At 50.4% G+C, this 11,688-nt stretch overlaps 2 protein-coding genes across 2 annotated transcripts; one reads left to right on the forward strand and one right to left on the reverse strand.

The window, feature by feature from the left end:
- The first annotated feature begins 285 nt into the window (after positions 1-285).
- Positions 286-842, forward strand: LOC149326361 (uncharacterized). The gene is made up of 2 exons (XM_089562905.1): positions 286-511; positions 574-842. Exons 1-2 carry the CDS (start codon positions 309-311, stop codon positions 788-790), a joined length of 420 nt encoding a protein of 139 aa, XP_089419031.1. The 5' UTR covers positions 286-308; the 3' UTR covers positions 791-842.
- Positions 843-10,378: 9,536 nt separating this feature from the next.
- LOC149326362 (uncharacterized) lies at positions 10,379-11,331 on the reverse strand. The gene is made up of 4 exons (XM_089564549.1): positions 11,185-11,331; positions 10,990-11,065; positions 10,810-10,920; positions 10,379-10,722 (listed from the first exon to the last, which is right to left on the reverse strand). Exons 1-4 carry the CDS (start codon positions 11,329-11,331, stop codon positions 10,379-10,381), a joined length of 678 nt encoding a protein of 225 aa, XP_089420675.1.
- Between the last annotated feature and the right edge of the window lie 357 nt (positions 11,332-11,688).

The following is an 11,688-nucleotide window of genomic DNA, read 5'->3' on the forward strand; positions in this document are numbered from 1 at the left end:
TCTTTTTGCCGCGGGAACTTGATGTACACGTTACAAGCATTCTTAGGAGCTGCGACTTATTGCCCTGTGTGGCCGATTTCCTCAATTAAATCTAATTAACGTCCGGCTCCCGCCTTTTTTTTTGAATTCTGCCTCATACGATGGGCGGAGTCTACCAACGCGTTGAGTGCCTTTCAGCCAGTTCCGTGGAGGCTTGCCGCTCCGTCATCGGCGGAGTAATACGTAGTAATACGCGGAGTGACTTTTGAAAATGCGCACGTTGTTGGCCGAACTACGTTCAGCCATTTGTGTTTTTGTAAGCCGATGGGATGGACATCGACGATCTCACAGAGCTTGAAAGAGAGATTCTTCGGCGGACGGCAGATTTAGGCGCCATCTCTTACGATAGTACGCCTTTGCGCGATACGGCCGAAGGTAGCTGCAGTGGCCATCCGTCCGGCCGTACCACGGACGAAGACTCGGACGCCGATGACTCCGAGGACGGCTGGCAACGAGTGGGAAACGTGGACTGGTGAGTGATATGAACCCTATTATGCTGGTGGCACGCATCGCTGACATCCGTTTTCTGCGAAGGTGCCTGTGCGACGGCTGCGCTGCCATGCCGACAGCCATCGAGAACGTCTGCTGCCGGGAATGCCCGGCCGCCGTTAAAAAGCAGCCGGGTCACAACTGCATCACAGCGCACCCCGAGTTCGGGTATCTTTGCCTGAACGAGAGTGTGCTGCAGCTTGCATATTTAAACATGCGGCATTACCGGCAGCCAGGCATGGGCGACACCGCGAACGAGTAAGTACAACTGCAAGCTTCACGGATTGCGTAATAACGCTACCGGTGCTAGCTCTTGCAACTACATTTATTGTCCACAGTGCGATCTAAAGCGCATACGCATGCGGTGCTGTTCTATTTAAAAAAAAAACGACAGAGAATGCCTAAAACTTCGTATACAGTGCGGAATCACGGTGTGCTATGGCCATAACCACTGCAAAAGACTGCAGCTGTCCACTGCGCAAACAAATGGGATCAGTATAGTTTGCACTGACAAAGCCCATTACTGTGCAGGAGACAGACTCATTCTCCTTTCAGGAATTAGATTACGAGCTATATAGCATAAGAAGCATGGAACCTTTTTTTACCTTACATGCTGTCATTTTCAGAAAAAGGAACCTTCTTTACAGTTTCAGGAACGGCTGAAAATAAGGCAGACCTTATTGACTGCTAGTCTAATACATGTCCGCGTTCAGGTACGTCGGGATTTTGGCTGGTTTAAATTAATCTTTATTGCAGTTGGCAGCAACTGCTGAGCCAATTCGAAATTTCAAAGGAGATTGTCCTATCAGAAGTGGGCTTCTGGCACCTATATATATAAATTTCCTTAGTTGCAGTGATAACATAAATACTAGTAAGTGTGATGAAAAGTGTGCTTTTTGAGCATTTAGCAGAGTTGTAGAACTTGGTTCCCATATATGGAATTGTACATAGTGTATATTGCAGCCCAACACCTATCCTTTCTTACTATCGCTCCCCCCTTTCTTTCCCTCTCCCTGTCCTCTTATTCTCGCTAGCCGCAGCTCAGGTTTGGATGGCAGATGCCGCGGCTAGCAACATCGTTAGCTTCCATTGTTATTTTTTTATTATCAATAAAGAGCCACTAGCAACAACAAGGGAGGTCAGCTTGAGACATCTAGAAAAGAGTGAACATTGGGCCTCAACCTTGGTGTGCATGCTTACTCAAGTCACCATTGTTTAGTGTAGTTACAGGAATGATTGTTTTTGGTTCAAATGACTAAATATGCAGAACAGGCACTCTTCTGGCTGAATTAAAAAAATTAGGAGGCGGCTAGGGGTCAGAACATTCTGTCCACTCCCGACTTGGATGCGCATCTGATCAACTTCATCCTGTGTACTGCTTGCTACATCTAATCATTGGCATTGTTTCAGGCACTACCGGTTTGCTGCCTACAGGCAGTGTGTGCTCTGGCTGTGGGGGCGGCTTGGGCGCCACAACAGAAGGCCACTGCCCGCCTGCATGGTGAAGGCAATAAGGGCAAAATATCCTGCTGAAAACCATGTAGGTTTTCAGCTTGCAACTCCTTAAAAATAAAATAGTGAATCGGGTAGACGACGACGACGACCAAGAGCGTGGGAAGAGTAGAAGACGACAACGAAGTTCGGACTGTGTTCTCGGTGCCGCTAGCAGCTGTTCTTTCCTGTTTGTAAATATATTCTTTCCCGCAACATATTTGGTGGAGGTGCGGCTTTCCCCTACGTCTACCGACGACGGAGCTCCGCAGCGGCCGCCAGTTGCCTTCCCTCATCATGACCCAAGACGCCTCCCAGCAAACCTCAGCCCCGGCCATGACATCACTCGTTCTTTCTCCCCCTTGTGACCCTGGGACATTTTCTGGTACCGACAACACTGACGTCGACGACTGGATCAACATGTACGAGCGAGTGAGTACCTACAACCGCTGGGATCCGACCCTTATGCTCGCAAATGTAATATTCTACCTAAAAGACACTGCCCGGGTCTGGTATGAGACCCACGAAGACTATCTAACCAGCTGGGACGTGTGCAAAGAAACTCCGCGAATTGTTTGGACCGCCGCTTGGCCGAACACTTGCTGCTAAGAAGGACCTCGCCTCCCGAGCTCAAACATCTACGGAGTCCTATGTGTCGTACATTCAAGATGTGCTGGCCCTCTGTCACAAAGTTGACGCCAACATGCCCGAGTCTGACAAAGTCGGCCACGTGTTGAAGGGAATCGCCGACGATGCCTTCAACTTGCTCGTATACAAGAACTGCACTACAGTCGACGGAATTATTAAGGAATGTCGACGCTTCGAGGAAGCCAAAAGCAGGCGTATTAGCCAGCCGTACACACGCCTCCCCAACACGGCTGTGACTTCTTCATGTGAAGACCTGCGACACAGGGAAACTTCAGCGCCCCCAGAAAATGTGACCCGCATCATCCGACGCGAGCTTGAAGCTATGTCCCCTGCCCCCCTGCATCTACATGATGTCCACAACCGCTTGCCTGCCATCTCTCTGGTACAAGCTGTCGTCCTCCAAGAGCTTGCAAACCTTGGTTTCCAGTCCGTCAGCCCTGTACGGTCTTCACCACCACCCGAAATCACTGCGATTGCTCCTGGACGACCTTCGTACTTCACTCCACGTCGCCGAAACCCTAACGACTGGCGGACAACCGACGACAGGCCCATTTGTTTCCATTGCCACCGCATTGGCCACATCTCCCGCCACTGTCGAAATTATTGGTCCCGTCGCAGCACATACCGTCCTCTCAGCTCCCATCGCGACGACGAACAGCCCAGCCACTACACGCCCCCTCAAGCCCAGCACGGTGCTACAGTCGACGGCCAGATTCCCCGCTCCAGCCGCTCCCCGTCTCCCCTGCGTCGACAGTCTCGTTCGCCCCAACGCCGTCGCTCCTCTCCTGGCCCCTACGGACGCTCGCAAGCGGAAAACTAGACGCTGCAGTGTCTGGAGGTTATGCTGCAGTACAGCCCCAGTCCCAAAATCCTCGATTAGCCCTTCGTGCACACCATAATTTGCTCGCCATTCATGTCGATGGAGTGCCTGTGAGAGCTCTGATCGGTACAGGCGCGCACGTATCCGTCATGAGTTCAGCCCTACGACGCCGCCTCCGAAAAGTACTGACCCCTGCACCCAAAGCCGTTCTCCGCGTTGCCGACGGCGGAACGCCTCATGTTGTTGGACTATGCACAGCCCGTGTGACCATATCCGGCCGCCATACATCCATTCTGTTCTCTGTTCTAGACCAGTGCCCTCATGAAGCCATTCTTGGCCTCGACTTCCTGTCTGAGCATTCAGCCCTCATTGACTGCGCCACTAATGTTGTTCAGCTTGACCTTCCTCTTTCTGCTGAGTCGCCGTCCCCAGTTATAGTCTTTCTGCTGTCGACTTTGTCCGTCTACCGCCTCAAGCCGCAACTTACATTTCTTTCTCATCTGTTCCCCCTGTACCTGATGGTCACTACGTAGTCACTGCGGAACTTGACATCGCCCTGACGCGCAGCATTGCGCTTCCACACATTGTACTTACAATGTCGGCCAACCGCGCGTACCTTCCTGTCCTGAACTTTGGTTCATCCATCCAACCGCTCCCGCAAGGCATCTCACTAGCCACGCTGTGCCCTGCTGCCGAATGTGTGATATCAGTGGTGGACAGCTGCTTACCTTCCACTCAGCAATGCCGGTTGCCTGCGGCCCCATCAACAGCGAACCCAACGGACGACTACCCCGACATGATCGCTTCTGACCTACCGCCGATGCAAGCTCGCGATATTAGGTGCCTCTTATCATCTTTCCGCGATATCTTCGACTTTGATAGCCGTGTTTTGGCTCGGACCTCTGTGGTGACGCATCACATAAACACCGGTGATTCCGCTCATCTCTGCAGACGTCCGTACCGATTGTCCAGCGCCGGACGCACCGTCATAAATCAAGAGGTGGACAAGATGCTCGCAAAAGACATCATCGAGCCCTCGTCAAGTCCTTGGGCTTCACCAGTCGTCCTGGTGAAAAAGAAGGACGGCAGCTGGCGCTTCTGCGTTGATTATCGGCGCCTCAACCGCATCACAAAAAAAGACGTATATCCACTCCCAAGGATCGATGATGCCTTAGATTGCCTCCACGGCGCCAAATATTTCTCTTGAATTGATCTTCGATCGGGGTACTGGCAAATTGCCGTTGATGAAAAGGACCGCGAGAAGACCGCCTTCGTGACGCCTGATGGCTTATACCAGTTTAAAGTCATGCCGTTCGGTCTCTGTAACGCCCCGGATACTTTCGAACGAATGATGGACTCCCTTCTTCGTGGCTTTAAATGGTCCACCTGCCTCTGTTACCTAGACGATGTTGTGGTTTTCTCGCCTACTTTTTCCACGCACCTCGAGCGCCTCTTTAATATTCTGACAGTGTTTCGTAACGCCAGACTTCAGCTTAACTCATCGAAATGCAAGTTCGGTCGCCGCCAACTCACTTTTCTCGGACACCTCGTTGACGCTTCTGGTGTACGCCCAGATCCCATCAAAATTCAAGCTGTGAAGGACTTTCCTCTTCCAAGGTCGTCGAAAGATGTGCGCAGCTTTGTCGGCTTGTGCTCGTACTTTCGCCGTTTTATCAAAGATTTCGCCGGCATCGCTCGTCCCCTCACCGATCTTCTGAAGAACGACACCCCCTTTACCTGGGGCCCTGCTCAAGAGAACTCATTTTCATCCCTCGTCCATTTGCTGACCACTCCGCCCATCTTAGCACATTTTGACCCGTCGTCTCCCACAGAGGTTCGCACCGACGACTCCGGATATGGCATCGGCGCCGTCCTAGCCCAACGTCAACAGGGTCAAGATCGAGTCATCGCTTATGCCAGCCGCCTACTTTCCGCCGCAGAGCAAAATTACACCATTACTGAGCGTGAGTGTCTTGCCCTTGTCTGGGCAGTAGCTAAATTCAGACCCTACCTGTTCGGCTGTTCATTCGCTGTTGTCACTGATCGCCACGCTCTCTGTTGGCTGTCTTCACTAAAAGATCCCACCGGTCGCCTTGGTCGCTGGGCATTGCGCCTCCAAGAATACTCATACTCCGTCGTGTACAAGTCAGCGCGCCATCACCAGGACGCTGAATGTTAATCCCGATACCCTGTGGAACCACCTGACCTAGAGGACGCTGAGACCCTGCCCTGCCTCTTAGCTATCTCTGATCTTGCCGATATTGCCAACGAACAGCGCCACGACTCATCTTTACGACCTATCTTTGATGGCATCCTTTCTGCAAACCGATCTCCGTCTCTGAACCTTTATGTGCTCCAGAACGGCATTTTGTATCGCCGAAACCTACGCTCCGATGGCCCTCCGCTCTTGCTCATGATACCCCAACGTCTACGCTCTTCTGTCCTGGAAGAACTGCACGATCTGCCGACAGCCGGTCACCTTGGCGTGTCCCACACGTACGCTCGGGTGCGGCATCGCTTCTTTTGGCCTGGTCTCTATCGTTCCGTCAAGCGTTACGTGGCCACTTGCGACCTTGTCAACGTCGTAAAAGGCCCTCCACTTTGCCTGCCGGTCTTCTGCAACCCATCGACATACCTCCGGAACCTTTTCACCGTGTTGGCCTCGACCTTCTTGGCCCTTTTCCAACACGTCCCTCTCCGGCAACAAGTGGATCGCTGTCGCAACTGATTATACGACTCGGTACGCCATCACGCGTGCTTTGCCGTCCAGCTGCGCTACAGATGTCACCGATTTTCTTCTGCAAGACGTCACCCTTCACCACGGCGCCCCTCGTCAACTGCTCACCGACCGCGGTCATTTTCTATCCAGAGTAGTTCACGACATTCTTCGTTCGTGTGACACGCAGCACCAGCTCGCGACAGCTTACCAATGGGCTTACGGAAAGGTTCAACCGCACGCTCACCGACATGTTAGCCATGTACATATCGCCAGACCACCGAGATTTGGACGCAGCCTTGCCTTATGTGACATTTGCATATAACTCTTCCCTTCATGACAGAACAGGCTATTCTCCTTTCTACCTTTTGTTTGGTAGGCATCCCACCTTGCCTTTGGACAGACTCATGCCGCCTTCTTCAGCCCCCACCACTGCTTACGCTCGGGACGCCATCTCCCAGGCCACGCTGGCGCGCCAAATAGCACGTAGTAGGCTCCAAGCCTCTCAAGTTTCCCAGAAGTCAGCCTACGACCGCCGTCACCAGGCCGTCGAATTTACCCCAGGATCACTCGTCCTTCTCTGGACGCCCTCTCGCAGCGTCGGTCTCTCCGAGAAGCTCCTTTCGCACTACCGTGGGCCTTACCGTGTCGTGTGCCGTGTTACCGACGTGAACTATGAAATTGCTCCCCTTGAAACCTCGCCATCGTCCTCTGGCGCCACCACCGACATCGTCCACGTCTGTCGCCTTAAACCTTATCACGACGCTCATAGGTCGCCGCCCTAACGCCGAGACGGCGTTTCAGCAGCCGGGGGTCCTAAAAGTGGGTAGACGACGACAAAGAGCATGGGAAGAGTAGAAGACGACAACGAAGTTCGGACTGTGTTCTCGGTGCCGCTCGCAGCTGTTCTTTCCTATTTGTAAATATTTGTAAATATATTGAACCATTGAAATATATTGAAAAATAGTGAACCATTTCGCACCTCATTTTTGCTTCCAATGCGTCACAGCATTTACAGATTGCATGCAGACCATTTTTGGGAATGTGCTTAGCTTATTCAGTGTCTGTGTAGTAGTATAGACAAAGTCTCTGCCTGACAGGCAAGGACAAGCTCGTCCTTGTCATACCTCAGCACCATGAGAGGTTGCTCAACTACACTCACACTCACGGCCACTTGCACTCACTTACACTCATGTCCACTCGCATTCACAAGCACTCATTCACGTCCTCTCACACACTCGCACTAATGTTCACTCACATTCACAACCCGTCACCCAAACTCATGACCACTCACTCAACCGCACAAGCTTCGCTTGTGTGGTTGAAGAGCTAGGCCAAGTAGATCAGGCTCATTGCATGGGTCTGGCCCAATAAAAAAAAATTATGGCCCGAGCAGAGCTCTACAGTGCACACGGCCGGCCATAGAAAAAAAAAAAAACGAAGCGTCCACTGCAGTACTCGAGATCCCACCTTACGCTAGTTATTGCTGAGAAGTTGACAGTCGTGGTTTCAGCAGCAAGCATTGGAACTCTGTGTACAGAGCTCGAGCCGTGTAGGAGGCATGTCAACAGACATCTGCCTTTCTAGCTGTGGTAATGCGAAATTCGATAAAAGGATCGGACACAACTCGTATCGGTTCACTGCACCCGCGAACCTGCGCCCATGCCAACGGTGAACTAGTAAGGTGAACAACAACGAAATATTTCCATTCTCGCGCCAGCGTAATCCTCTGCGTCATTTGTAAATAGACACCGGTATGGTGCCTTATGCTACCTCGAGCGCCTTCGGCAGTGAATATGTAATTCCTTCAGCTATCAACAGAAAAAAAATAAGCACATGCAACAAACTTCACTGTCACGCGGCATTTGCCTCCAATCATGACCACTCACGCTCACAGACGCGAGTGAGGTGATAAGAGTGCACTCACGAGTGAGTGTGCCGACCCACGGTCCTTGTAAAACGTCCAAAGGTAGGCATCCTACGCACCCGAACATGGGATTTCAGCTTTCCACTGGCAGGATAAAGAACTGGATCACCTCATACCACATTTTTGCTTGCAGTGCATCAGAGCTTTTGCACATTGTAATTCATCCAGACCACTTTTTTTTGGAATGTACTAAGCTTATTCAGTCTCTGTGTAGCGGACATATTTGTAATTCAACTGCTCTATAAGAGTTGGTTTAAAAGGCTTACAGAACTGTGGTGGTGGACCAAAACTTTCAGAATTCAACTAACCTGCTGATACATGAACCAACAAGGTGTGAACCTTCCACATCTTCACAAAATTTTGTTCTGCTGCTCATCAAACTGCCATACACAACTGAATCGCAGGAAATGTATTTGCCTAGCAGCGTTTCAAAATCAGTAAGTTAGGTGGCTCCATTGCTCTTTTGCAGCATAATGTATAGCTCTGTATTTCAGCCATGCGGTAAAGTACGAAAAGATGCACAAAGCCACTCAGAATAGCAGTTGTAAAATAGTTTATTGACTTGCTTAGATGTATCTGCAGAATCCTTCCGGCACTTGGTAGGTGGTCGGGATCCTGCTCAAATCTGAATGCCTGTTGGTCCGCGGGTGCAAGCACCACTCTTATCACACTTGCCTCAATTGCTCCTCTGCCAGTCAAGGGGAATGTAACTGCAGGTGCACTGAATCAAAGTTTATTCCTGCTAACAGTGTCTTGCAAGTGACTGCACAAATTGCAGAGGAGAACGGCCAGACTGTGATAAGAGCATCCCTATCCGCCAACTGGGATACGCGCTCTCTAGCAGGCAGGTTCTGCCGAGAGAAAAATCTGTGTGATCTGGCTGAACCAGTCATTTTTCTGCAAAAGATGTTGGTTGCCAAGGTGACCATTCAACAAAGGATACGTGTCTTGGCATGTCCATACAATCTGCGGCCGGGTAGACAGGAACCTGGGAATCTGTAGCTGGTTGGACCTGCATGCAAGAAACTTGTAAAAGTATGTGCTGACAAGACGTTCATGTCGACCTCCGTTACAGTAAAGGGGATACGCACATCTTGCTGCTCGTCAGACAGTTCAGACTTTCAAACGCGCTGGATGTTGTCCCCCTCACCTTGGCGAAAGCCGATTGTTGGTGCTGGGAAAGCACTTATGCTGGCTTCTGATGCATCAGAGAAGGATCGCTGACTCTTGGCGCTGCTCATAACTTCCTTCTCAAACTTTCAGGTGCGCTCTGGAAAGGAAATTGGCGCATGATATTGTTCGAAAATACGCCCCGAATGTCATTCATGCAGAAGTTACACATGTTACTCACTGAAAGTTGGAAGTGTTTGCATGGGACACAGTGTGAGTGATGTCATTGGCAGCCATTGGTCCTATTACAGTTGCAAAGTAGGATTCCGAGCCCTGCCACGAAGATGCTATGTCGGCCTCTGGTGCAGCAGAAGGGGAAACACACATCTTGCTGCTCGGCAGACTGTTCAGACTTTCAAACACGCTGGATGTTGTCGCCCTCACCTTGTTTGGTCTAGCCTCACTGGGGACCCAGGCTGAAGCGGGACCTCCTTGCTTCCACAAGGTCCTGAAGAGAAGGCCTTGTGAAGGCCGAGGTCATTGGTGCTGGGAAGTACTTGTGTTGGCCTCTGATGCATCAGAGAGAGATTGCCAGAGCTCGCTGCTGCTGATAACTTCTTTTACAAGCTTTCCGACATACTCTGGAAATGAAATCTTCACATTACTTCATTCCAAAAAGCTCCCCTCAAGTCACTCATTTGGGATGAAGCATAATACTTACTGTAAGTGGTAGCTGTTTTGATGGGGCACACTGTGTGATGGCCCTTTCGCGCCTTGGTAGTCTTCATCATCCAGCGTGAATTGCCTTCCTTTGTCTTCGCCTGGGACCGGTCTGCATTTTCATTGAAGTGGAGGATGGCAAGCTGCGTCCTGTAAGTTGAGGATATCGCATCGGATGGCAATGCTGCCTAATGATCTGGAGTACGTGGATGTGGTTACGTGCTGACTCTTGGAATAAACCAACTGCCTCTAGACACAGGACAGAACTACAATATAATATTACCTTGCGAGCATCCCTGCTGGAGAAAATGCCATAGACTTTGGCGCGAAGTCAATCAAGACGCTGTGGAATGCCTCCAGAGCAAACGTTTGGCCATGGGGGGACATCTGTGTGATATCCTTGAGGAGACGCTTGTCCTCAGTGATGTGCTTGAATTGTTTGTATGCCTGGGATTCTTGAGGAAAAGGTATGCTTTAGAACAAGTCCTTTAGACAAGGGCAAAAACAACTCACTGGGGTCCATCCAAACTCTTGTCTCCTCTGGCATGTCGCTGTGGAGACACCTTGGGTACAGTCCGCCATGTCCAGAGTGCTGGTTGATGACGTGATTTTTCATACTCCGCCAGATGTCGACGACCAGCTCTGCATTGCCCCCTCCAGCGCGGGCTGCCCAGTACATGTGGTTGGTAGTTGACTGAATCCAGAGGTCCAGCTCCTTGCATCCAGCCCGCTTGCTTGCCGCAGCTAGCTTTTTCTTGACACCTTAATTTTAAAAAGGCATATCAGGGAACCCTGCAGCACATTCTGTGCAAGCAAGCATCTTTTCAATCATGCTCTCAACTTTCTTACCTTTTGAGATGTGCCAAATGTCGAAGTAGTGCTTGATCTTGGGTTCACGGGTCTGCATGTGCTTTCGTATGGCAGGGTGACGGTCAGTTGTGAGAGACCGGATCTTGATACCTGTGTTATGCATTGTCGGTGGGATAACGATAAATTGTCTACCATATAAACCTTTGTGGCATGCCATACATTTCTCCTTGAAGAATTCCAGCTGCTTGATTAGGCCTTCCTTCTCCATGTTCACGCTGGCCATTGCCTGCTCCGACTGCATGAAGACGGGTTTCAAACATTACATTCCTGTATTTCCACTCTACTTACCAATGGCTTACATAAATGTTTATCACTGAATTACTGCAACAACTTTCCACAGACGTGTCTACTGACCTCCCCCAGCTGGACCTGGACCGAGTGAAGAATTCTGTTAATCTGCTCAACATGCGTGGTGTATGTCAGGAACTTGGCAGAAAACCCAGGGGAGTCAAATCGTCCATCACAGGTGACATCAACCTCTTGGTTGTTCAACTGGTCCATGAGTTCAGCTTGTTCTTGTAGCCAGATCTGTTCAAATGTTATTCCATTTCTTGACTAGCCCAGTGTAAAATTACAACTTAGTTTGATTGTGCACTACTGCAGCGGTAGTTACTACAAAACAACAAAAAAATGATGTCAGGAGAAGTGTGTTCGTTTAATCTGAACTTCATTTCTGCCTTCTGGCTAACGAGAATTGAACTTTTTTGAAAACATCTGGTCAAGCTGGGGTAAATATATTGTCGACGTCGACGACAGCCGGTGATCTAAAGGAGCGATTCTCACTCGACATACCCGTGCTTCTCGACGGTCACAGCATTAGCGCGTTGGTGGACACAGGAGCAGAGTTTTCTATTATTA

This window comes from Amblyomma mixtum, chromosome 10 (assembly GCF_055824585.1).
Source record: "Amblyomma mixtum isolate Tamu chromosome 10, ASM5582458v1, whole genome shotgun sequence".
Lineage (NCBI taxonomy): Eukaryota > Metazoa > Arthropoda > Arachnida > Ixodida > Ixodidae > Amblyomma > Amblyomma mixtum.

Excerpts from the sequence above, each read along its gene's own strand:
- LOC149326361 (XM_089562905.1), top strand. The coding sequence starts at position 309 with ATGGACATCGACGATCTCACAGAGCTTGAAAGAGAGATTCTTCGGCGG. Across the intron at positions 512-573 it reads CGAGTGGGAAACGTGGACTG|GTGCCTGTGCGACGGCTGCG; the intron begins GTGAGTGATATG and ends TTTTCTGCGAAG.
- LOC149326362 (XM_089564549.1), bottom strand. The coding sequence starts at position 11,331 with ATGGACCAGTTGAACAACCAAGAGGTTGATGTCACCTGTGATGGACGA. Across the intron at positions 10,921-10,989 it reads GGAATTCTTCAAGGAGAAAT|GTATCAAGATCCGGTCTCTC; the intron begins GTATGGCATGCC and ends TGCATAACACAG. Across the intron at positions 10,723-10,809 it reads CATTTGGCACATCTCAAAAG|GTGTCAAGAAAAAGCTAGCT; the intron begins GTAAGAAAGTTG and ends TTTAAAATTAAG.